Raw genomic sequence first — 26,466 nt, 5'->3', positions numbered from 1 at the left:
CCGACAAGTTCCTGCTGGCATTTATGTCAGTGAAAAGGGAAAAACTTGTCAGCCCATACATTTGATTTCTATCTCTTTGCAAAAAATTTTCTTGGTGTATAATTTTTTGGTATTTTTTTATAGACTATTAATTACTTAGCCTCTAGAAAATACATGTATGTTTTCTTTCAAATATGAAATGACAGAAATACTTTCTTATCACAGCAGAGATTATTCTAACCTTGCTTCCAAATATTTGAACTTCCTTCAGAGTCTTAGGATGATTTTTGGCCATTTAACTATCAAAATGGCCATATCAGAGTTAAAATAATTTGTCTTCCCTAGCACAATATCTTTGTTCTTAGTTCCCCGTTAACAAATAAAATAACTTTACTCAATATGGAAATTAATTAATATACCACAGTTTGAGTTTAGGAAAAATTCTTTGCTTATTTTTTTCAACCAAAATTTTGCTCAATGCTTTGACTAACCCAAAAGATATAATGATTAATATCCAGTAAAAGCTTTTCTAAGTACTTTGAAATCATTAGCAGCTCTTCTGCTTATATAACTTGTGGCATTTTAAATTGAGAGAACTCATTTAGAAGGTAACTTCATAGAATAAATCAAGAACCATAAAAATGTTTATTCCATTAGATCAATTAATTTCTCTTCCTGGATTCTATACTAAGGGAATAATCCTAAACACAAAGCAAGAAAAATAAAACATTATGCAGGAAGGATGCTCATTGTAGCATTATTCATATTAATGAAAAAGGGAGACAAGATAATTAGTACTAGGGAAATTTCTTGAAGAACTTGGATTATACAGCTTTAAAGTAAATAAAATAACAACATGGAAAAAGCAAGTAATATATTAAATTGAAGAGTTACAAAATATATTAAATCAAAAAATTACAAAATGGTTTATTCATTCATGTATTTCCATATATTTATTTACTGAGCCCCACTGAATATTCAGCATCATGATAGGCACTGTGTATATGACAGCGAATCAGACAAATCTGTGTCTTGCTCTCATAACAGCATAGTGTCCAGAAGGATAGATACTGAGCAAGTGATGATGAGCTTGATGAATGAATAGAGAGGAATGCTGACATAGTCTGGGAAGGAGGGGAAGTCCTAGGCAGGCGATTTAAGCTCTCTATGCCTAGTGGATGAGAAGAAGTTAACTAGAAAAACAGCGTCTCTGGTTTGTCAGTGGAGGGGAAGGAGATTCTCATCAAAGGGATCAGTGCTTCATAGGATTTGAGATGTGAAAGACTGCCCCATTTAAATAACTGTCAATGAAAGGACACTTAGGGACAAGGAAGGGAATTTAGGATGTTGGGAAAAGAGTGTTTGAAATGATGGGTAAGGACAGAAATAAAGGCAGAATGAAATGATGGACATAAACACAGAGGTTCTTGACTTCTGTGCCATGGACTTCTGTGGCCAAATAGTGAAATCTATTCTCAGACTGATGTTTTTAAATCCATAAAATGGAATTTATAATTTTACAAGGAAAACCAATTATATTGAAATACAGTTGTCAAGTTTTTGTTATGGTATTGTAATGTAGCAATAATGCATTAAATCAGATCTAGCAATCGTTCTGATATCTACCATAATTTTGACATTGTTATGAGCATAAACAATATTTCAAGCGTTCTATGACAACTGTAGTGTCTGATAAAAATATCTGATTTTGATTGGTAACAAAGCTACAGGTACTGCTGGACTGCTACATTTTGTTGCCTTCGTTTACAATGGAAGAAAATGCTAAATTTCAATTACAGACAAACGAAAATAAAGATTCAGTTTTTCCCATCCAAGTTCTTGGATCCTTTGTATTCATGGGTCCCTTGTTTTAGTGTGACAGAATTATGGTTTTTTTCTCTAGTCTCCATATGCTGTTAGGTCTTGATGAGGTTTATATATCATGGGGCACAGGTAGGATGGAAAAGAAACTCTTAGCCATTTATTCTGTATTATAGCTGTGAGTTTCACAGTTTTCAGTGCAACATCCTACCTATTCCTTGCTCAATTCTGTTATGGTCACAGTCTCATAGTCATACATCTCCCTATACATTATTCCTAAGAGAACTAGCATAATGAGAAATCCAAGAGAAACCCTTTTGAGGGTCCAGGCCTCTTAAATTAATATCACTTTTTAAAGGAGACTTTCTATGGCCAACAGACTTTCTCTGGCCAACAGACTTTCTCCTGCAACCTATAGGACTTAAGTATAAATCTGGCTTTGACAACTTCATAATAAAGCAGAAGATTGAATTTAGGCATAAATACTATATTAGGAATCTAAAAGTATGATTGCCTTTTAACAATATATTTTTAAAAGATTGGTAGCTTTCTTATGCCTGGGCAGTCCAGCCCCTGAATGTCTGCATAGTCTCCTTAGAGCAGGCACCACCTAGTCAGGTCCATAAAGAGTGAGAGTCTGTCTCCATAGAACAGCCTGAGGCTATCGACTTGCTTCCTGATGGTAATTTTTCTGCTCTGACTAGTTGAAGAAAGACTCAGTTTCCTCAGTAGCTCTCAGGCTGACCTTTCCCTGCCTGGACTATCAAAGCTAAACCCTTTGCTGATCTCTGCATCTGGAGGGGAAGAAAGGTGGGAGGAGCTGAATTCAAATGTTTTTCTTGCACCTTGTGAATCTGTTCCCTCTGTAAGGGGCCATTCATCTAAAAGAAAAGGAACCTGTTCCTCATTCTACCTAGAAAATTAGTTTTTAATCTTATTCCTGGCTTTTGAATCTCAACTGGCCCTACTCCCTGAGGGGCTTGATTTGAGTGACATGAGTTACTTATTCTATTTTCCATAATAAAGCTGCCTCAGAAATAAGTGTTTCACATCTCTTGGTGACAAATCGGAAAAGGAGCAATCATTCAACCTGAAGAAGTTGAAATATGATTTCTCTATTGTACAAGTCAAATGGCTGGAAAACTACACAAAATAGGAGAAAGCTGTTCATTAGGTTCAAACTCTAGCAAACAGGCCCTCTTTTGTGCTCACTCAGAAAAGCTGACAAGTTCACTAATATCAGTGCCAGTCCACTGACACAGAGTGGAGACTGCCAGCTTTCAACACGGTGCTACTTGGAGATGCCAGTGTTTTATCTGAGTGTGAGACTGGCAGCTTCTGCTCCCCAACAAAGTGGCACAAGGGACAACGGGCAGTTGTCATGCAGTGCTCAGACAAGGAGGGCAATGGCTGACATTTCATTAAACCACAAAATCGCTGCAGGGTGTAGCCCAATAGCCAGAACCTGATTGACATAAGCTTTCAAATGGAAAGAACAGCAATATTGTAAGTCAGGAGTGCAGCCTGCAAGATGTGAGAATTAGTGCAAAATGTGCATACAGTGCAGGGCCGGTTTTGGACTTACAAAATTAGTCACCTCACTTACATGAGTCTGGAGTTACTTAGAATAAGCTTTTTTCTGGGTTCTTTTTTTTAAGCCAAGTACATACAGATTCTGATTCAGTGAAGAGTCACTTTAATTTATCGACAACTTTCCCTGCATTCAGGATTACTCTAAATGCCAAGATATGAAAATTAGACATAAACATAGTTAATTAGGAATTAGCAAGCTTCACAGTCCTTAGTCATGCTTGAAGAGACAGGGTTTCCAACATTTAGCTGGTGGCATGGTAATGTGACATTGGATGTAAAGTGCCCGAAGGCATCAGATTGGCCCAATGTGTAACACTGTGCACAAGAGAATTTCAAAAACTAACTTGAATTTCCATGTTTGTCTTTGGTTACTTGGTTTTTCTGGGCTTATGAATTAAGTGGTCTATTTTGTTTTCCACATCTGCAAAATGGCATAAGCCATGCAGAAAACTCTCAGTTTCCAAAGGTGGTCCAGCAGTCTACTCTCAAGTAGGACATTGAGATCAGACATTTTCTAACAGGAAGTCCTATGACTAATAAAGCAAGTCAGCTAACTAGTAGGTGTTATGAGATAAACCAGCCTATACTATACTATGCTGATAGCCCTTGGGGACATTTGGAATTATATCAAGTCTAAGTTAGGCATTTTACTGGAGGAAGCCTAAATGGGTGACTAAAGGACTCCCAGTGTACTAGTCTGGTGCCACCTGTTGCCAAATTATGTGCCTTGGGGATTTGGGTTAGTCGTGAGTGGTACAATACTAAGACACAAAGCCTTCATAATGCTGCCTTCAGTGATGAACATCTGTTACCTAAAAAGATAGAGAAAATTAAATAATGCCACAGGACAAAGTACTTGGAATTTCTTAAAGAGTATTATTGCATAAATATATCAACCATGTAATTGTGGATAATTCAAATATGAATATAGTATGATGTAATTTAATGTTGACTGCATAGAACATTGCAGAGATGGGTTGTTAGGTTAGAAACCTCTGATGACTCTCCAAACAGAACACTTACAGTCTCAAGAGAAATCCTGCCAAAGAACAGTACACCACTTTAGCTGCAAACAGGACTGACTATATTTTGATAATGTTTTGTTTTCACATGTGCTTTAGACTTTCTGGCAGAGGTACATGCTTTTTAGCTACATCTATAACTTTATCAGAGGTACATTGTTTACCAATATGTAAGTTTGTGTAGGATTCCTAACAAAGAAAATAATGAAATTCACAGATTTGTTCATTTTATCAACATCAAAATATTGGACCTGGCACAAAGGAATGTGTTTGTTGTTATGTCTCTGTCCTAGTATATCTCAAGGAAATTCATTCTTAAGAATTTCAGCCTCAACTCACATTAAATAGTTATTGCAAACATATAGCCTTGGCAACAAAGATATGAATATTTTACATAATCAACAGTTTAAATGCATTTATTTATCTGTTGAATGTATATTTGTTTCACTAGTTATGATTCAGCTATCAGCAGTGAATTTTTCTTATATTTTTACTTGTAAGGCCAGAGAACATTGTCTTAAATTTTTCAGCAAACTTATTGCCCTCCTATGGTTTTCTGTACACTGGGCATGAAGATAAATTAAGAAATGNTTATGGTCACAGTCTCATAGTCATACATCTCCCTATACATTATTCCTAAGAGAACTAGCATAATGAGAAATCCAAGAGAAACCCTTTTGAGGGTCCAGGCCTCTTAAATTAATATCACTTTTTAAAGGAGACTTTCTATGGCCAACAGACTTTCTCTGGCCAACAGACTTTCTCCTGCAACCTATAGGACTTAAGTATAAATCTGGCTTTGACAACTTCATAATAAAGCAGAAGATTGAATTTAGGCATAAATACTACATTAGGAATCTAAAAGTATGATTGCCTTTTAACAATATATTTTTAAAAGATTGGTAGCTTTCTTATGCCTGGGCAGTCCAGCCCCTGAACTATAAATCTGGCTTTGACAACTTCATAATAAAGCAGAAGATTGAATTTAGGCATAAATACTATATTAGGAATCTAAAAGTATGATTGCCTTTTAACAATATATTTTTAAAAGATTGGTAGCTTTCTTATGCCTGGGCAGTCCAGCCCCTGAACGTCTGCATAGTCTCCTTAGAGCAGGCACCACCTAGTCAGGTCCATAAAGAGTGAGAGTCTGTCTCCATAGAACAGCCTGAGGCTATCGACTTGCTTCCTGATGGTAATTTTTCTGCTCTGACTAGTTGAAGAAAGACTCAGTTTCCTCAGTAGCTCTCAGGCTGACCTTTCCCTGCCTGGACTATCAAAGCTAAACCCTTTGCTGATCTCTGCATCTGGAGGGGAAGAAAGGTGGGAGGAGCTGAATTCAAATGTTTTTCTTGCACCTTGTGAATCTGTTCCCTCTGTAAGGGGCCATTCATCTAAAAGAAAAGGAACCTGTTCCTCATTCTACCTAGAAAATTAGTTTTTAATCTTATTCCTGGCTTTTGAATCTCAACTGGCCCTACTCCCTGAGGGGCTTGATTTGAGTGACATGAGTTACTTATTCTATTTTCCATAATAAAGCTGCCTCAGAAATAAGTGTTTCACATCTCTTGGTGACAAATCGGAAAAGGAGCAATCATTCAACCTGAAGAAGTTGAAATATGATTTCTCTATTGTACAAGTCAAATGGCTGGAAAACTACACAAAATAGGAGAAAGCTGTTCATTAGGTTCAAACTCTAGCAAACAGGCCCTCTTTTGTGCTCACTCAGAAAAGCTGACAAGTTCACTAATATCAGTGCCAGTCCACTGACACAGAGTGGAGACTGCCAGCTTTCAACACGGTGCTACTTGGAGATGCCAGTGTTTTATCTGAGTGTGAGACTGGCAGCTTCTGCTCCCCAACAAAGTGGCACAAGGGACAACGGGCAGTTGTCATGCAGTGCTCAGACAAGGAGGGCAATGGCTGACATTTCATTAAACCACAAAATCGCTGCAGGGTGTAGCCCAATAGCCAGAACCTGATTGACATAAGCTTTCAAATGGAAAGAACAGCAATATTGTAAGTCAGGAGTGCAGCCTGCAAGATGTGAGAATTAGTGCAAAATGTGCATACAGTGCAGGGCCGGTTTTGGACTTACAAAATTAGTCACCTCACTTACATGAGTCTGGAGTTACTTAGAATAAGCTTTTTTCTGGGTTCTTTTTTTTAAGCCAAGTACATACAGATTCTGATTCAGTGAAGAGTCACTTTAATTTATCGACAACTTTCCCTGCATTCAGGATTACTCTAAATGCCAAGATATGAAAATTAGACATAAACATAGTTAATTAGGAATTAGCAAGCTTCACAGTCCTTAGTCATGCTTGAAGAGACAGGGTTTCCAACATTTAGCTGGTGGCATGGTAATGTGACATTGGATGTAAAGTGCCCGAAGGCATCAGATTGGCCCAATGTGTAACACTGTGCACAAGAGAATTTCAAAAACTAACTTGAATTTCCATGTTTGTCTTTGGTTACTTGGTTTTTCTGGGCTTATGAATTAAGTGGTCTATTTTGTTTTCCACATCTGCAAAATGGCATAAGCCATGCAGAAAACTCTCAGTTTCCAAAGGTGGTCCAGCAGTCTACTCTCAAGTAGGACATTGAGATCAGACATTTTCTAACAGGAAGTCCTATGACTAATAAAGCAAGTCAGCTAACTAGTAGGTGTTATGAGATAAACCAGCCTATACTATACTATGCTGATAGCCCTTGGGGACATTTGGAATTATATCAAGTCTAAGTTAGGCATTTTACTGGAGGAAGCCTAAATGGGTGACTAAAGGACTCCCAGTGTACTAGTCTGGTGCCACCTGTTGCCAAATTATGTGCCTTGGGGATTTGGGTTAGTCGTGAGTGGTACAATACTAAGACACAAAGCCTTCATAATGCTGCCTTCAGTGATGAACATCTGTTACCTAAAAAGATAGAGAAAATTAAATAATGCCACAGGACAAAGTACTTGGAATTTCTTAAAGAGTATTATTGCATAAATATATCAACCATGTAATTGTGGATAATTCAAATATGAATATAGTATGATGTAATTTAATGTTGACTGCATAGAACATTGCAGAGATGGGTTGTTAGGTTAGAAACCTCTGATGACTCTCCAAACAGAACACTTACAGTCTCAAGAGAAATCCTGCCAAAGAACAGTACACCACTTTAGCTGCAAACAGGACTGACTATATTTTGATAATGTTTTGTTTTCACATGTGCTTTAGACTTTCTGGCAGAGGTACATGCTTTTTAGCTACATCTATAACTTTATCAGAGGTACATTGTTTACCAATATGTAAGTTTGTGTAGGATTCCTAACAAAGAAAATAATGAAATTCACAGATTTGTTCATTTTATCAACATCAAAATATTGGACCTGGCACAAAGGAATGTGTTTGTTGTTATGTCTCTGTCCTAGTATATCTCAAGGAAATTCATTCTTAAGAATTTCAGCCTCAACTCACATTAAATAGTTATTGCAAACATATAGCCTTGGCAACAAAGATATGAATATTTTACATAATCAACAGTTTAAATGCATTTATTTATCTGTTGAATGTATATTTGTTTCACTAGTTATGATTCAGCTATCAGCAGTGAATTTTTCTTATATTTTTACTTGTAAGGCCAGAGAACATTGTCTTAAATTTTTCAGCAAACTTATTGCCCTCCTATGGTTTTCTGTACACTGGGCATGAAGATAAATTAAGAAATGGTTCTAGGGGGCCGGCCTGGTGGCGCACTGGATAGGTGCGCCGCTTGGGAAGCGCGGCGGCGCTCCCGCCCGAGGGTTCAGATCCCACATACAGACCGGTTCCCGCTCACTGGCTGAGCGAGGCGCGGGAGCAGCGCCGAGGGTTGCGATCCCGTTGCCGGTCCCCGGTCCGGTACAGGGGCAACACTGAGGGTTGCGATCCGTTGCCGGACACGGAAAAAGACGAGGGTTCGGATCCCACATACAGACCGGTTCCCGCTCACTGGCTGAGCGAGGCGCGGGAGCAGCGCCGAGGGTTGCGATCCCGTTGCCGGTCCCCGGTCCGGTACAGGGGCAACACTGAGGGTTGCGATCCGTTGCCGGACACGGAAAAAGACAAAAAAGACAAAAAAAAAAAAGAGAAATGGTTCTAGGACTCAAGAATATCTCTATCCTGGTAATAATTTTTAAGTACAAATAAATAATTACAATTAATTTAAAATCATAATATAATTATGTGAAGAGCATTAGGAGAGTGTGGAGTAGGGAAGGAGGAGGAGGTGGGCTCAGAGACAAGAAATGGCAAGATGAGTAAAGAAATCTTATGTAATCCAGAGAGAACAGAGGAGAGGCTGAAATGAGACAGTGGCGCATAGTAGATGCTGAATAAATGCCTTCTGATGGAAGGGTGAATAAGGCTGACAGAAGAGATATTTAGAAGATAATATCAGTAAACTCTGGTTGTTAATTAAGTGTAGATGATGAGAAGGAAGAATTGAAGAGTCATTGCTGACAGTTCTGACATATAATTGGGAATGCTGTTCATTGGTATGGGGACTGCTTGGAAGGGCCCCTATGTGGAGCAGCTCATCCATTCAGGCAGGTGGGGAAAAAAGGGTCTTGACCCTGACAGAGAGGTAAAGAATTCACCTGTGGGTTTAGGGGTCTATGTCAATGTGGTGGAGGAAGTCATTGCAGTGAATTGGATCATATAACACCCAAGAAGAGGACAAGAGTGTGACCTTGAGGAAGGCCAGCACTTAGGGGCAGGCAGAATAGGAACAGATAAAGGAGGCCTAGAATGAGCTGTTGTAGAGGCTGATGGAGACCAGGCAAGAGAAGTGTTGTAGACATCGAGGGGCAGAAGTGTTGTGGACACCAAGGGAAAAATGTTTCAAGAAGAAACTTGTGTCCAATGCAAGAGAATACTGAAGAGAGACCATTGGCTTTGGCAGGAGGATAAGGATGGGCAGGAAAAGAGGAAGCAGGAAGCGTCACTTCACACGCACTTAGGGGCAGGCAGAATAGGAACAGATAAAGGAGGCCTAGAATGAGCTGTTGTAGAGGTTGATGGAGACCAGGCAAGAGAAGTGTTGTAGACATTGAGGGGCAGAAGTGTTGTGGACACCAAGGGAAAAAAGTTTCAAGAAGAAACTTGTGTCCAATGCAAGAGAATACTGAAGAGAGACCATTGGCTTTGGCAGGAGGATAAGGATGGGCAGGAAAAGAGGAAGCGGGAAGCGTCACTTCACATGACCACTTCCAGTTCAGCAGTGGAGAGAAGATATGTGGGAAGATACAGGAGTGAACCAAGTCAGAGAATGACTTCTGGGACGTGGAGGTTTTAGAATTTCGTGCACAGAAAGAACCCAGGAGACACAAAGTAGTTGAAGCTATAGGAAAGAGAGTAGAGACTTACAAGACAGAGAGTCCAAGTGGAAGCAAACACCTTTTCCTCATAGATATGAAGAAAATAGGTGCAGATGGAAGAAATTGTAACATCAGGGTGAACTCACTCAGCTCACCATTTATCTAAGAAATAGGAGACCAGAAATTTACTAATGAGAGGTCTGGAGTATTGGCAGGGAACTTAAGAAGGATAAAGCTCCCATGGGGAAGCTGACTGATGCGTATATTCCCTTTGTATAATCACTTTTTCCCCATTTGTTTGTTTGATTTTTTTACCTCTTCTCCAGGTATATAACTTTTCACTATATATGCTCTTAATTTAAGCAAATCTAATCTATAATAATTGTGTGCAATTACTGCATTGCCGAGAAAGATTTACTTTCAAAAACCTATCTTTTAAATAGTGCATTCAAATTATTACTAAATTTCCCAAGATCTTTCTGGATATAGCCATTCAGGAATACATCTTATAAATAAAGTGAGGCAAACTGACTGCTGTGTCTGATCATTATCTGCAATCCTGGCCCTTTCTTCCTGCTCCATGAGATAGGTGCAGTTCTGTTATACTACAAATGAACACCCCTTTCTTTGTGCATCCGGCAATACAGTGATGATGCTCTAGAATCTGTACATCTCTAATTACATTTTATTTCGTAAAGAACTCCAAGGTACCAAATTTACTTATTCATTTTGCAGCTTGTGTGCTTTTTTTTTTTTTTCCAAATCCATTAACTATCTTAATGAAATTCTACTTTAAACTTTAAAATATGTCATCAGTTGGTAGTTTAATCACTTGTACTGTGTCAAATGTGTAGATAAGGAGGAGGCGAATGAGGCAAAGAAGGCTTAAGAAGTCTTCTGCAGCACACCAATTTACATACACACAGGTTTGCAGTGTTTTTTTGTCTGGCACAGAACCCCATGGGCTTTTCAACTTCATTTCTCACAAGACTGCACAATTAGAAGGAAGTAGGTACGCAGACTGACATCCATTAATTTCTTATTATTCAGAAAAGTGGGAAGATAAAGCAGAATAGAATAATTTCAGAATTCCTTATCAAAGTGAGCTAAATTTGTCTAATGAGTGTTAAGCAGTATCATGGGCATTGCTTTGTTTTTTGGAATAATGATGAGATGTTGGACAAGGTGCTTGTGAATACAGGAAAGACTGTGACCAACAGTCCTTTCACTGCATGCTTCTGTCATCTAATTCTTTTTAGTGCAATATTAAATATAAAAAGAAAAAATTAATCATGTAAATTGACAGGCAGTATCCTTCAGTGTCCTCAGGAAATACAAAGTATGATTCTACAAGGAAACTTCAAAAAGTTTGTGAAAAACAGAATTAAAAGATATTGCAAATCTTTCTGTGGAATTTTTGAAGTATCCTGATATTGAAAATGTGGTCTTGGTGTCCTCAGCACTTTTCTCAAGTTTTGGGGCTCCTTTGCTATTCCAGAAGTCTTGTCTTGGAAAGATATCGGTAGGTATCAATGAACAACACTCATGGTTTTCAAAGACTTTTTGAAAAATGGTAAATGACTATTTAGAGAAATTGTTACCGTTTATTGAAAGTAAAATATACATGTTAAAATTCTATCTAGCTGACAACACCAAGGCCAAAGAACCCTGTGCTGGCCAGCAGCAAAAAACAAAAAAAAAACCCTATCTAAACTTTTCGTCGTTTAAAATCATAGTGATAAAAAATAATATGCAAATGGAAGAATAATATTGCCCCCAAAACTTAAAAATTAAAATCATTACTTAGGGAGTGGTGTATTGAGCTGGGATTGTCCAGTTGTAGTGACTTGCTTGTGAAGACTGGTTCACATTTTTTGTTTCAGTCTTCAGCAATAACAGGCATGAATTTAGAAATCCATAGCTCCTAAGCATGAAACAAAATCCATGACCATGGCCTCCTTGATTCCTCTCTTTGTCTGACATCCCCCAGCTAATCAGTCAGTAAGTCTAGTTGGTTCTACCTACAAACATATCCTGACGCTACTGCTCACTTCTCTACCACCACCTGGCCCAAGCAACCACCAGCTGTCTCATGGACAACCACAGTGGTCTCCTAACTGATCTCCTGGTGTTTATTCTTGCATGGTCTATTCTCCACATAGCAGTGAAAATGATCTTATGAAAACATCAATCAGATCACCCCTCTGCACTACTCCGTAATCATACTTAGATTATATCCAAATTTCTCTCATGCTCTATTAGACAGTATGTGATCTGGTCCCTGTCAGATCCCCCAACCTCACATCCTACATTCACACTCCAGTCCCACTGACATTTCTTGTTTTTGCTTGTTCCCACTTCAAGATCTTTGTACTTGCTGTTCTTTCTTCCTGGAATGCTTTTCCTCTCAGAGTTCCTATTACTTCATTCCGGTATCTGTCAAATATCACCTCTTCAGACAGGCCTGAGCTGATTCTTTTACCATACCCAGCTTTATTTTTCTTCTTAGCACACTCACCACTATGATACATTTATAAATATATATATACACACACACATATGCACACACAATACACTTATTTTCTGTTTCCCCCACTAGATGATTAATTCTATTGACTCAAAGACTTGGTCTTTTTACCTCTAGCTTTAGTTCCTAGTATATAGTATAGCACATAAAAGGTGCTCAATAAATATTTCTTGGGTGGATGGATGATTATTTACTTAGGATAGATTCCTAGAGTTAGATTTGCTTTCTATATTGTTTCAGAATGGTTACACTACTTTAAACCTCACCAAGCAGAATGCACAGATGCCTCTTATCTTCCCCCTCTTACCATAATTTTTAAATCTTTCCATTCCTCGGAGGCAGAAAATGATACTTCTGAGTGGTTTTAACTCATACGACTTGATAAATCAAAACATGTATTACCTAAAACAAAAATGCAAGGAAATTTTTATTTCGTTTAGGAAATCAGAGACCTTCTTTTAGGTGTCCATTAATCCTGCTAGGACATTTGAGCCCAGAAGTGAAAACTCAGAGAAAATTTTTGCTTGAATACCTTTTTCTAATACTGTTGTCATTTGCTTTCCTAGATTATATACAAAGTTGCAACTACAGGGGAGGAAAGAATAGTTTTCTCTCTCTCCTTTTGAGACTGGCCCCTATAACAAGAGACAGATTAACCAGAGAAAAACAAACAGAAGATTATTAGCATGTACACCTCATGCAGAGAAAAGAGTAAGTCTCTCAAGAGGTGGCTTTGAATTCAGGCTTAAATACCATCTTCAGCTGGAACAAATAAAAAAGAATGTTGGGGACAGTTATAGGGGAGTGGCCAGGAAAAGCATAGTAAACAAAAATAAAGTTTGTTATACAGATTTACATCTTCTCCATGTTTTTAGTTTGTTCTTTAATTTTTTATTTATTAAATTTATTTAAATGCCTCTTCATTGATGATAGTCTCCAGAGATTTAGAATCATCTTCCTCATCCTGTTATAGAGGAGGAGACACCCTCACAAGTGGAGATTTCCTTTACAGACAAAAACTTCCCTTAAAAAAGTAAGAGTAAGAGAAGCCTACTCTGTTTTCAGAGCTTCTCCGGTGACTGCTGTTTCTCAAAATAATCCTTATGCCAAAGAGGCATATTTATGAGTGGCATATTCTGGTCTTCTACACAGCCTTTAAAGAAACAGTATTAAAGCAGACTTATTTATCTGGTTCTCAGCAAGTTTTGCCCATAATGTACTATGCTTTCTATGGCATCGTGTAACTTGGATATACAAAGATGTTAAATCACTGATAATTCTACAATGTCAAGCATTCAAGCAGGTGTTCCTAAGACAGAGGATTCTTAGTCTAATATTTCTCAAAACAGAAGTGCAATGAGAATCCTTGTTCAGGGTTCAAGAATTCATGCTCTATCATTTGTTAATTGAATGACTATGAGCAAGTTACTTAACCTTTTTAAGCTTTTGTTCTTTTTAAACAATTGGGTTATCATAAGACAACATTTAGAGAGTGAAAAGCATGCCACAACCTGGGAGATGATTTGTGACGTATATACCTGACAAAAGACTCCTGTTCAGACTTATATAAAGAATTCTTATAACTTAATAATAAGAAAGCTGACAACCCAGTTTTTTGTAAATGGGCAAAAAATTTGAACAAACACTTCACAAAAGAAAATATATAATTATCCAATAAAAATATGCAAAGGTGCTCAATATCATTAGTCACAAGAGAAATACAAATTAAAATCACCAGAATGGCTAAAATCAAAAGGGGATGACAACACTGATACCATGTGTTAGAGAAGACATGGAAGAATTAGAATTCTCATACATTGCTAATAGGAAAATTGTACATCCACTTTGGAAAACTTTTTTTAGAATCTACTAAAGCTAGACATACGGATATCTTGGGGCCTAGCAATTTTACAATGTATATATACTTAACATAAATGAGTATTTATTTCTACTGAAAAACATGTATAAGAATGTGCATAGTAGCATTATTCAAAATAGCCAAAAACTGAAAACATTCCAAATGTTTATCAATAGCAAAATAGAAAAATAGATTGTGGCATAGTCATACATTGGAATACCACCCAGCAATGGAAAAAAAAAAAAACCTTCTATATACAATAGCATGGATGAATCTCACAGACATAATGTTGGGTGGAAGAAGCAAGACACAAAAGAATACACATTGTGTGATTCCATTTATATAAAGTTCAAAAATAGGTAAAACTGATCTAAGTTGATAGAGGTAAGAATGATGGCTACTTTGGGGGAGTTATCAACTGATTAGGTGTTCGAGGGAGCCTTGTGGGTGGTAGAAACATTCTATATCTTAACATCTATTGTTTTATATGAATATATACCAATGTAAAAATTTATTAAAATGTATGTACTTTGTAGTATATGTTATACCTCAATAAAAATAAATAAAGAAATTAAAAAGTATAGATAGTAAGAGTTTCTACCTCATTAGAGTGTGTGAAAAATAAATGAGATAAGTTAACATAATGCCTAGTCTATACAGAGTGCTCAGTTAGTGTTAGCTATTAATTTGTGATTATTATTGTTACTTTTACCATTACTGTAAGATACATTGCCTGGGTAAGCCATTTAGCTTATATTTCTGCTCTTCATAAAGCAAATTTCCCTAAGTAATGATTGTGGCTCTTATTTCAGCTCTAAGAACAATGGTACGACCAACTTAACATTCCTAGTTATGTATAAAGGAAGTTTATTATTATTGTAAAGCTTACTTCTTATTTAGCATACAATTTTCTAAGTCTGAAAACTGCGTGTAATTCAAGATTTCTGTTCCTTTTCAGAATTGATAAGAATTTTAAAAATTAGTTTGCAACACAAATTCTCATTAACCTTATGAATAAATTATTCATCTGTGTTAGTTATAAAAGAAATGCAAATCAAATTAGCAATGAGATAACATATTTTATCTGTCTGGTTGGTGAAGACAGTGAATGGTTAGGTTGGGAAATGTACAGGGAAGCCAGCAATCTTGCAAAGCTCCGAAGAGTGTTAATTTGTGTAATCATTCTGGAGGACAATTTGGCAATGTACATCAAAAGCTCATAAATGTACATGCTTTTTTGTCCCAGTAATTCCTCTTCAAAGTTTATGTCCTAAGAAAATTATCAGACAAGTTTACAGTCTGTATACAATGCTGTTTATATAACTGTTTTATTGAATGTATGAATTCAGTGAGGTACGAGCATGATGCACTGCATTGAATCTCCTTTTCTCATTCCTGACACATTGTCAGTTATCAGAAGGTCTGCTCTTGTTTGAAACTTTAGGCTCTTATCACTCTTCCTTTTGGTTCAGGCTGAACCATGGAAAGGGACATAGTCTGCTCTTCTCTATTTCATGCTTTCTGATTCTTGGCCTTTCCATTGTTAAGGATAGAAGGAGGAATTAGAGGAGAAAAAAGGGCAAATGTTTTTGTAGTTAATGACAATCATGGATGCCCTCTGCATGGCAGGTGTCCAGATCCTTGCTCTCGCTCTCACACATGCTCTCTCTCTCTCCCTCCCTCTCACTCTCACTCTCACTCTCCGTCTTCCTCTCCCTCCCCTCCCCCTCCCCTCCCCCTCTCCCTCCTCTCCCTCTCCCTCTCTCTTTCAGGGACCATGTGTGACGTTTTCATGAGGTTGGTTCCCTGACCTCTTCCAATCCTTCCTCATCTCCTGATACTGAAGGTCTGTCTACCCCTCAGTCTCTTGCTGCCAGGGTCCTGGTGATCAGCGTTCTTGTGCTGGGCACTAACACCATGCTTCAAGCCTGGCCACCTTCCAAGGTGTCCTAATGACCCAAAGAAAACTTATTCACCCTTGACATGCCATACTGAGATTACAGATTCTTCCACTTCTGATGCTTTCCTGGTCCAGCTCCATCTCTCTCCAGTCTTCCTTTTCCCTATTTCACTTGGTCTGAGGGACAGATCAGTACAATCTGCAATGGTCTGACTAGGGAATGAAATTCTTACATGCACTTCTGGCTTTACTTGTCTGCTGTAAAACTGCTTTCAGAACTTCTGGCATGTTCTTTTTATCTTCTGTGTTAGCACTGTTAGTCCTCTGAGGCTATGTTTGAGTAATATAGTACTAAGTTTGATGAATAAGGTGGATTAATTTGAGTAAAGTTTTTGGAGTAAAAAATAGGGTGACAAAGATTAAAGACCGTTTTTTCTTTACACGGTTTATCAACTGAATATGAAAGCAGTCTCAAAAAGGAAGCTTTTCAAATTTTTTGAGCTTTGGAAAAGAAATGAATCAATGTGGAACCTCCCAAGGAGGCAACTTTGAAGAAATAAATTCACTGTGATGCATAAATTATGGATATTTGTTACACCGGTCAATTCTGATGTAGCTAAGCAAATTTTGCCTCAAAGTACTATATGATAAAACCCTCAAGAAGGTGTTTGAGTAATCAGGAAATAATTAAGACAGTCAGAAGACCTGCTAATTAACATTAGGTGAGGGAATACTTGAAATTGGAATTCATATTAAGTAGACGTTCCAGATGACATGCATCTTTATTAAAAGAAACAGAAGTAAACAGTACATTAATTAAACTTTTAAATACACAAAATAAGGAGCTTTAAAAATGCCGGTAAGAAAAGAAATAATATAATGGATTTTGATAAAAATATCAAGCAATTGAGATGAGAAATAATCAAATTAAGCTTTGAAGTTTATAAGTTTCCACATCCAGAAAGAATGCCACAATTTAAATGTATAAATGCATCAGTGACTTTCCTGATTTTAGCATCTGTTTTATTGACTATACGATATCAATTCCTATAACAGAATTCCTTGAATATGGTGAAACCATTTACACATTTCTAAAGTCAAAATTTTTCCCTAATATTCTCAAAGATTAAGACTTTGGCCTACCTGGGGACAAAAAATAAAATATAATACACACCATACCTCTTAATATATTTTAAAAGGGAAATGTCTGCCATTAGTATATAGTTTAATAGTTTTAAGATATTCTCTGCCTTCTGGCCTAAATGACCTTTGTAATAATATCTCCCACTCTACCTGTTGTCAGCTCTACTCTCAACTACCAGGTATGTATTTACAAAGAACACCCTGAGATTTCTCACACCTAAGCATCTCTTCATGTTTCTGCTTCTAACTATTCACTTCTCACTCCTTTTCATCCCTCTTCTATGTTTATCTAAATCTGAGCTTCAAAACCTTTAAAATGCCACTTCCTTAATGAAAAATGTCTCTTGCTTCCCAAGCAGAAGTGATCATTTGCTGCTCTATGCTGTCATGCCTCTTACCAGTTTCCATCATAAATTAGTGGATTCTTGGGCTAATTCCTCTGCTAAACTGTAACTTTCTTAGAGTCTATATCTACTTTAAGTACTGTTCTCTTCAGCATCTAGTACATTGTCAGCAATTAATATATTGTTAATCTGCATTTGTTAATGAATGAATTACCTCTTTTGAAAAGAAGATATAAAAAGAAAATCTGTTTAATTTTTCTTAAAGAAATAGGGATATAGAGAAAATATATTATCTTATACACCTTCTTAATAGATATTTTCATTTAAGGCAAATATGCTTTAAAACTAAACTGAATCTACTAATCTGTAGAACGTTGTTTACTTCTGATGAGCTTTGGTTTCTTCATCTTTAAAACAGGAATTTTATAAGATAATTATTTTCAGTCTTAATTATTTCACAAGTTTGTGTGAGAGCTAATAAGATAATGTAAGTGATAGTACTTTGTAAACAGTAAAGTTCTATATAAATTTAAGGTATATGAGGGACATTAATATAAGGGACATTAATATAAGGGACATTAAAATAATATGAGAGAATGAGTGAGTGACTGAAAAAGGTCAGACTTATTTTGGTCAAATTTATAAGAAATCTTATGAAACGCTTGAAGCAAGGAAAGATTTTGGTGAGCAATAACTTGTTTCCATCACAAGAAACTGAGTAGTTCCAAAGGGGCAAATACTAAGATGACTGAATTATTTTGCTGCTTTATGAGTTTTATAAAATTTCAAATTTAATCTGAGGGGTTTTTATACATAAGAGAGTTCCAGGCCTAAAATAACCTCTAATATTATTTACTATTACCAATTAAGAAGAATGATTTTATTTCCTTCTCTCATACTATTGAGTTCAGTTTAATAAAGTCTAAGACCTTTTCCATCACACTTCATGTCATCCTGAAGTTTTAATACACTTGCTGAGAGGGAGTATAGATGTGGAACCCAAGGATAAGAAAGGATCTCAACATTCATTTATTCTAAGCAACATCCAGATCTGGAATCCCAGTTTGTCTAGTCTTGACCTGGATGGATCCGTCTCAGGGAAAGTGATGGAAATCAACTGCTTATCCCCAAATCAATTAGGCCTTTCTTTAAATTTTAGCAGAAATGTGATCTCCCACCATTTTCGATGGGCCCTGCAAGCTTTGGTTTCCCTGCATGCAGAACCTTGTATCATATACACAGAAACACACACATTGCTGTTCCCTTGTCACTCCTTACCTGTTGGTCATTCAGGTCAATGGTGTATAGTTCTGAATTAGCTAGAGCAATTAACAAATATTCTTACAGTTTTAATTCCCTTTCTTCCTCAATGAGAGTTAATCATCATATCTATAGACATTTTCTGAGAGTATCAGCTCTACTAGGATTAGTGTGATGGATTTTGCTGTTACCTACAAAGCTCTAGTTTCTTTCTCAGAGGAGTTGCTGAACAGAGCCTGTCTTGAACAGCAAATGAACTTCAATGAGTTGGATTCTGTTAAAATCATTCTGACCCCTCATAACCTTCACATGGGCCTTGAGGATTATTAGCATTTAGTAGCTACATGATCAAAATGCCAAGATGTCTTTAAATGATTTGGCTAATCTTCATATTGTGTTTATGGTTAACGTTCATTATTTAAAACTTTTGATTTAGACTGGCAGTAATTAATAAGCACAATGAACAGAATCCTCAGCTCTTGTATTTTAAATAAATTGCATTGCCATTAAAAGAGCAGCTGACTGTCTACCCCTCGTGCCCAAGATGTGAAGGCCAGATCCATACTGGCAGCATGCCCATTACCACAAATTTTGTATCTCATGAATATTCATAACCAATAAGGAAAAAAAAGCGAAAACATAATTAATCATAACCAAAATTAATCATGTTTCTTTTTTCCCCTTTACCCCATAACCCAAAGTTAAAATTTTAACTTGGAGTAAAAATTGAATTTTAATTTTATATCCATGTTATAATTAAAATATGAGTACTCACATGAAACTAACATGGCCTAATAACTTCTTTCATGTTACCATTATATCATGTAATTGTATTGGAGGTGTATTAGTCCATTTCCTATTGCTTATAACAGAATACCTGAAATTGGGTAACTTATAAAGAAATAAAATTTCTTACAGTTTTAGAGACTGGGAAGTCCACGGTCCAGGGGGCACATTTAGTGAGGGCCTTCACATGGCGAGAATGGCAAAAAAGCTCTTTAACATGCTTACTTGCTCTCCAAGAGTTCCACTCCTATGATAACCAACTAAACCATTAACCTATTACTCCACAAATAGATTAATCCATTCATGAGAGCACGGTTTTCATGATCCAATCACCTCTTAAATTCCCCACCTTTCAATACTGCCGTAGTCTGATTTCCTACCCTCTTAACACTGTTACAATGGGGATCAAGCTTCAGTGAGTTTTAGGGAGCCATTCAGTCAACAGCAGGAGGGTTGCTGGTTTTGTAATATATTGAAGCCTTCCCTGGAACATAATTTACAACCCAAGGATATCAGACCAAAAGTAAACTGCTCCAAATGGGAAAATAAAGTTATTCTTTATAAGTTGTGGTCTTGGGGTGATGGAATATGGAAACCAATGGCACGTAGTTCTGTTTAAATCATACTCTATGAACTAAAATTGTGCTGGAGTAAAAACTACTTATACAAATCAAATTTCTGTTTTTAATTTCTTTATAATGATTTATCTATGTTTATATGGTATGTGAGACTTTAATAACATCTCTCTGTGTCTCTCTTAGAAGATAAAGGGAAGTTAAAAGCCAATAGTTCCAGCCAGCCATCAAGCTCTGAAGGTGGCTCATTTCTCATCAAATCTGGCACAACACCCCTGCCACCTGGAGCAGCCAGTTCTCCCTCCAAGAGCACAAATGGAGCTCCTGGTACTGTTGCTGAATCAGAAGAAGAAAAAGCCAAAAAATTACTTTATTGTTCACTATGCAAAGTGGCTGTGAACTCCCTGTCACAGCTAGAAGCACACAACACAGGTTGGCAGCTACCTTTTGAATCTAAATATTTATAACAAAACCCAACTTTTCCCATCAGAATACAATATCTTTTATTATTCAAACATTAGATTTGTTCAATGTCTTTTCTACTTTTTTCATTCAAAAGAGTGATTTTAGAAAAGGATGTTCATAATGGCCTGGGAAACAGCAAGGCAAAAGTAGGTTGGAGATAACGTTTGTTCTACTTTTTAATTTATCTTTTAATTTATTCCTTAAAAACATCTAATACTTTCCAAAACTTATTTTGATGAAGTGACAGAGATGAAGACAAGTATTGATGCACAGTGCCCCCTGCAATACACTTACAAGAAAAAAAAAAAAATTGAAACAACCTGTAAGTCCACTAGTTGGGAGATAATCAAATAAATTATAGTAATCCCATATGATAGAATGTATTACTCGGCCATTAAAATGCAATGATAAGAAAATACGTACATGATTTGATATGTGAAATTTTCAGAATATTTAATTAGTATAATCCCAATGTTGAAAATATATTTTTTTTGTATGCCAAAAAAAAACCCTGAAAATAAAGACACGAAAATGATAACAGCAGATACTTCTGAGTAGTAAAAATATGGGTAATCCTTATTTTCTTATATTTATATTTTTCATATTTTCTTTATATGTAATAAAGAAAGTATATAACTCTTATGCTTTCCCATTTTTACAATGAAAATGTGTTAAATTTATAATCAGCATTAAAATGATCTTTGAAAAAGCATTGGGAAATTCAGCCTGAAGATAAACTTCTCAAGGATAAGAAAACAAAGCTTCACACAGATCTTAAATAGATATTTAATATATGTATGTCTCTTTCTGTCTTAGGATCTAAACACAAGACCATGGTTGAGGCTCGTAATGGGGCTGGTCCCATTAAGTCCTATCCTAGACCTGGATCAAGATTAAAGATGCAGAATGGCAGTAAGGGGTCAGGACTACAGAACAAAACGTTTCATTGTGAAATCTGTGATGTTCATGTTAATTCCGAAATTCAACTCAAACAGGTAATGTATCCTGAATTAGTATACACTGTTTGGGGGGGTCGCCATTTGACTGTGCATCTCCTCACTGGGTTTACAGCTAAATTTACCAACCCTTACAGAAGGCATACAATATACAACACACAGGTGCTCCGTGCAAGAAAAAAGTCAGTACCAAATATTTGAGCACCACCTATTACTGTATGCTAGGTTTTAGGCAAGGTGTTTGAGATATAGGGATGAGCACAATGGTCATCTGGAGCTCACAGTCAAGCAAGAGCTCCTGGTAAGATAAGTGAGATGGTATGTCTTCCAAGGACTCTAAATTTGGTTAGGGAGACAAACTTATCAGTACCTGTGGTAACACCAGGCAAAATCCGATGAGGGCTATAGAGAACAGGAGAGGGAGAGAGGCGTTACAACTGAGGGGGGAGCGTCTTAATTTAGAGATCACAATGCTTTTACCCAAACCATCTTGGAACTATGGACCTTGAGTTGGGAATGGAGGAAACAACTACTTCTGTCTAGGAAATATATCTTACATAGAATAAAACTCACATTTAGATTCAGCTAATGCATCAAATTTTTTTCAGCACATTTCTAGCCGAAGGCATAAAGATCGAGTTGCAGGGAAACCACTGAAGCCAAAATACAGCCCTTACAACAAACTCCAGCGGAGCCCAAGTATTTTAGCGGTAAGTTTACTCACCCGCTGTGCTGGGCAGCATCTGTGGGTAAGGGGGGCCTAGGAATTAATAGTCATGAAAGGTTTTGGATCTACATAATCCTCATAAATAGAAGCTTAGAATAAACTGCTTAGTTCCCACTATAGGACACCTTGAAGAAACACATTGCTTAGAAAAGAGAAACTGAACCTCTTTACAAGCTAATACCTTCCTCTTCACCAAGACCTTTTCAAAAGATTACTTTCTTTAGCGTCTAAAGAAAAGTAAAGGCTCAGGAACAAGGACAAGTGATATCTGAGGAATCCAGGAATGTGTTGACCCTGGGAAGAGGGATTGTTTTCATACAACAAAAAGCCATCAAAGCCAACCATTTGGAGTAGTTAGGGGGTGAGAAAGTAAAGTGTTTGTATTGCTCTCTCTCTCCTGCAGGCATGTTGATAACCAGCCTGTTTTACCTGCTCTCACTTATGTGCTGTTTTCAGTTTCTTTGCAAAAATACCTAGGGGCTCCAGACATAGGTGTCATATAAATACCCAGATGGATGGATTTCACAGTCTCTCTGGGAAATGGCCCAGTGTGGAGTTCAGTGTGAGGATGGAGCTAAGATTGGCCAGCTGAAGGCATTGCCGAGATTACCTTCCAACTTCTTCAAAGCCTCCAGCTGATGCTGCAAGCAGGTGTTACCTGCAATTAAGCAAATCCAGTTTGCAAAGGTCCTCCTGATGGCAAAAGAGAGAAATTAAGGATTGATTTCTTACGTCACAGGAGCATTTCACCCTGGGATTTCTTTAAATGGAGAAAGTTTCTAGCATACTTACTATCATTCCCAACAAGAGAAATTTGATTTAGCTGTGGTTTTTCAAGAAATGCCCATTAAGTAGCCAGTGAGAGAGCTGTAAACTGCCATTGGTTTCTTGACCTGAACCTTAGTTCCCTAAACTCAGCTCAGCCTACCTAAGAGAAGTGACAAGAAGGGTCATGCACGTTCTCAAAAAAAAAAAAAATTTCTCTAGGCAGCAAGGTGGCTTAGGACAAGTCTGGGTTTTGAATTGAGCTCCATTGCCTAAGCAGGAACCTTCTGGGGATGTTTGTGTTTTCCTACTGAGCAGCAGCATCATAAAATAACTTTAGTATATCTATTGAGAGGCTTCCCCATGCCCTGCCATCAGGAGTAAAGACTACAAAAAAAGAGCCGAAATGGAAACAAATCAAAGTAAAGCTATGCCAAGAGCCATTGCAACCAGTTTTGTGAAAATAATCACTTCTTGAATTTTGAGAGTAAAGACTTTTAAAATTTCAGACTTCTTCATGTTGGTGTTTTACTTATGAAAATACATATGCGGTGCTGTTATTCACAAACAATACCCCCACCCCCGTTCATGGCTGGTTTTCTCCTCCGTTAGGCAAAACTAGCATTCCAGAAAGATCTGATGAAGCCTTTGGCGCCGGCCTTCCTGTCGTCGCCGCTGGCCGCTGCGGCAGCCGTGTCGTCCGCGCTGTCCCTGCCGGCCCGGCCGTCCGCCTCGCTCTTCCAGGCGACCGCCATCCCTCCCGCCCTGCTGAGGCCGGGACACGGGCCCCTCCGCGCCGCGCCCGCCTCCATCCTCTTCGCTCCCTACTGACGTCTGCCAGCCCCAGGTCGGTGGAGGCCAGTAGGCGGGTTGAGACGAAAGCCAAAAGGGTTCAGTAACTTAGGCATTGTGTGTGGCAGGGCCCCCACCCAGCCACGAGGTGCAGCAGACCACCCAAGCCCCAGCTCCGAGGACACACAGGTCACTAGACTCAGGAGTGCTTTTAGGGACCGCTCCGCTTATTTAGGAATCTGCGCAGCACAGGCTTTATCCCCCTATCCCCCCACCCCACCCCCATTCAATTCGTGTATCTGAGATATTTGGTTTCTTGAAAATGTAATGGTCAAAAAAAAAAGTCATTCTCTATTTTTCCATGGGTGCGATCTATCTGGCTTAGAAACGATATGGAATGTTTTCCTGACAGACTTGAAAACTAGGCTCTTCCTCAGATGTCTGTAAATAACTCTGGAATCCACCTGGGCATATTCTAGTGTGGCACAAAAACAGATGAACTCAAGTGCTCGCTTGTGGACACCATCTTACCAACGGATCACAGCGTTTTCTTCTTGGTGTACTATTGTTGACAGGGATTGTGTACTGTTTTAGACCCAAGTACTGTTGTATCCTGTGTAGTACTAGATCTGTACTTCTTGTCTGAATTCTTTAGTTGCTGTGTTAATGTTAGGAAGCAAAGTAGCTTTGAATTTTCTCTTTAAGAGAACAAAAGATAAAGTAATGTATTTTCCTTATTTCACACTTTAATTTAGAGAAATTTAAATGAAATAGAAAGCCATATAACAGCTATAATTAACTACCTGTTTGCTCTTTGTGTTTAACTTATTTTGTAGCTTCCTCACTGGTTTGAGTTGCTAAGCAAATGTATACACACAGAAAAAGAGCTTCCTAAATTGCACATTTTTGCACTTCTTGTGCATTCTGCAAGAAGACAATGAATCCATGTATTTCTACGTAATTATCTCCATTTTTAACCTGTTTTCATTTGTAATGATGCTACATAATTTTGTGGCTCCCTAATGCAATAATGTACAGAAGATAAAAAATTTATAATTGAGCAATTCATCTTTCTGTTCACTGAATATGTTACAGGTCATGCTCCCAGGGCCCCCTTTCTAAGCTGATATCAACAAAACTGGAATGTTTGTGATATCAGGGGCAAGAGGTATCATAAAACAGCAAAATAGAGTGAACTCTTTTAGAGTATCTATATCTGCAATCTGTAAATGGTAAAATGTCTGTGTATTTTTTTAAATGTACCTTTTCAATAAAAGTATGAAAAGTAAAAACCCGGTTGTATTTTCAATGTTATTTTCTCCTGAGACACCTCCAATTTGAAATCATCTTATGAAAGATTTTTAGTAGGTGTGAAGATTGCTTCTTACATATTTAGCATTTTTAGCTCTTATTTGCAGCATGTTTATTTGTCATGTTTATTCATTACTGTTCACAGCATCTGCATGAGGTGAAACTTTACTGCTGTTTTTCTCTCTGAATTGCTAAGAAGTTGGGCCAAAGTTGAGAGTTTGCCCAAAAGCACAGTAGCAGCCTGCTAAAAATGTGTGGCTCTGATTTTTTTAAACTCGCTTTAAGTCCTCTAAATCCCTAGTTCATCTCTTATTGCTGTTCACAGCATTTATGGTCTCTTTCTAGAGAATTTTACTCCACTCCTCCCCCTTCACCTTTTCCAATCAGCCCACCCTTCCTTTCCACCTCATTTATTACATTTAATGTGGAAAGATTAATACATCACTGTTTATTCTGGTGATCTATTGCTGCTTAACAAACGACTCCAAAACATAGTAGCTTAAAATAACAACCATTTTATTATATCAGGATTTCATGGGCCAGGAATTCCAGCTGGGTTGGTCTAGGCTGTTCTTACATTGCCCATGGCATCAGTAGAGTTCCCTTGGTAGTACTCAGCTAGCAGGTGGGCTGGATGGGGCTGGAGGGTTCAAGATGGCTCCACTCACGTGTCTGCCTGGGTGGAAATGGCTAAAAGGTTGAGCTCTGCTGGAACAGTTTACTGGGGGGCCTATATGTGGCCTCCCCAGCAACATCATTGTCTTCTCAGTCAGTTGCGTAGCAGCAGAGAGCATTTTAAGAGGCCTGGGTGGAAGTCAGCTCCCAATGCCTGGGTGGAAATGGCTAAAAGGTTGAGCTCTGCTGGAACAGTTTACTGGGGGGCCTATACGTGGCCTCCCCAGCATCGTCATTGTCTTCTCAGTCAGTTGCGTAGCAGCAGAGAGCATTTTAAGAGGCCTGGGTGGAAGTCAGCTCCCAGCATGTCACTTGATGCTGCGTTCTGTTGATCAAGCAAATCAGTTAGGCCAATTCAGATTCAAGGAGAAGAAAAGTAAAATTCACTTCTCAATGTGAAGAAGAGCAAAGGATTCGCCACCATCTTTAATCTACCACACTGTTACAGAATTTTAAGGAGAGTGGTAACAAAACCATTATAGATCCCCTATCTCCCCACCATGTCAGGTATTAAAAATAAGAACTGGGGTAAGTATAGGACTTAAATTTTCATTTCTAAAAAATTAAGGTCAGTAGATGGCAGTGTAGCTGTGATGCACGGTGACAGACTTCCTTTATCA

The 26,466-nt window shown here is 37.7% G+C and overlaps 1 protein-coding gene across 4 annotated transcripts in view; it reads left to right on the top strand.

Annotated features, from left to right (window-relative positions):
- ZNF385B (zinc finger protein 385B) overlaps positions 1-25,152 on the top strand; it is a 317,580-nt gene extending 292,428 nt beyond the window's left edge. For all 4 annotated transcript variants that reach the window (XM_008570989.1, XM_008570992.1, XM_008570990.1 and 1 more), the window contains 4 exons: positions 20,342-20,587; positions 21,437-21,615; positions 22,185-22,286; positions 23,681-25,152. In XM_008570989.1, coding sequence (XP_008569211.1) covers positions 20,342-20,587; positions 21,437-21,615; positions 22,185-22,286; positions 23,681-23,899 — 746 coding nt within the window. In that variant the 3' untranslated portion in view covers positions 23,900-25,152. The remainder of the gene's footprint in view (positions 1-20,341; positions 20,588-21,436; positions 21,616-22,184; positions 22,287-23,680) is intronic.
- Positions 25,153-26,466: the final 1,314 nt, after the last annotated feature.

The sequence above is a fragment of the Galeopterus variegatus genome, unplaced genomic scaffold (assembly GCF_000696425.1).
Source record: "Galeopterus variegatus unplaced genomic scaffold, G_variegatus-3.0.2 Scaffold651, whole genome shotgun sequence".
NCBI lineage: Eukaryota > Metazoa > Chordata > Mammalia > Dermoptera > Cynocephalidae > Galeopterus > Galeopterus variegatus.
This window is presented reverse-complemented; position numbering and strand designations above follow the sequence as displayed.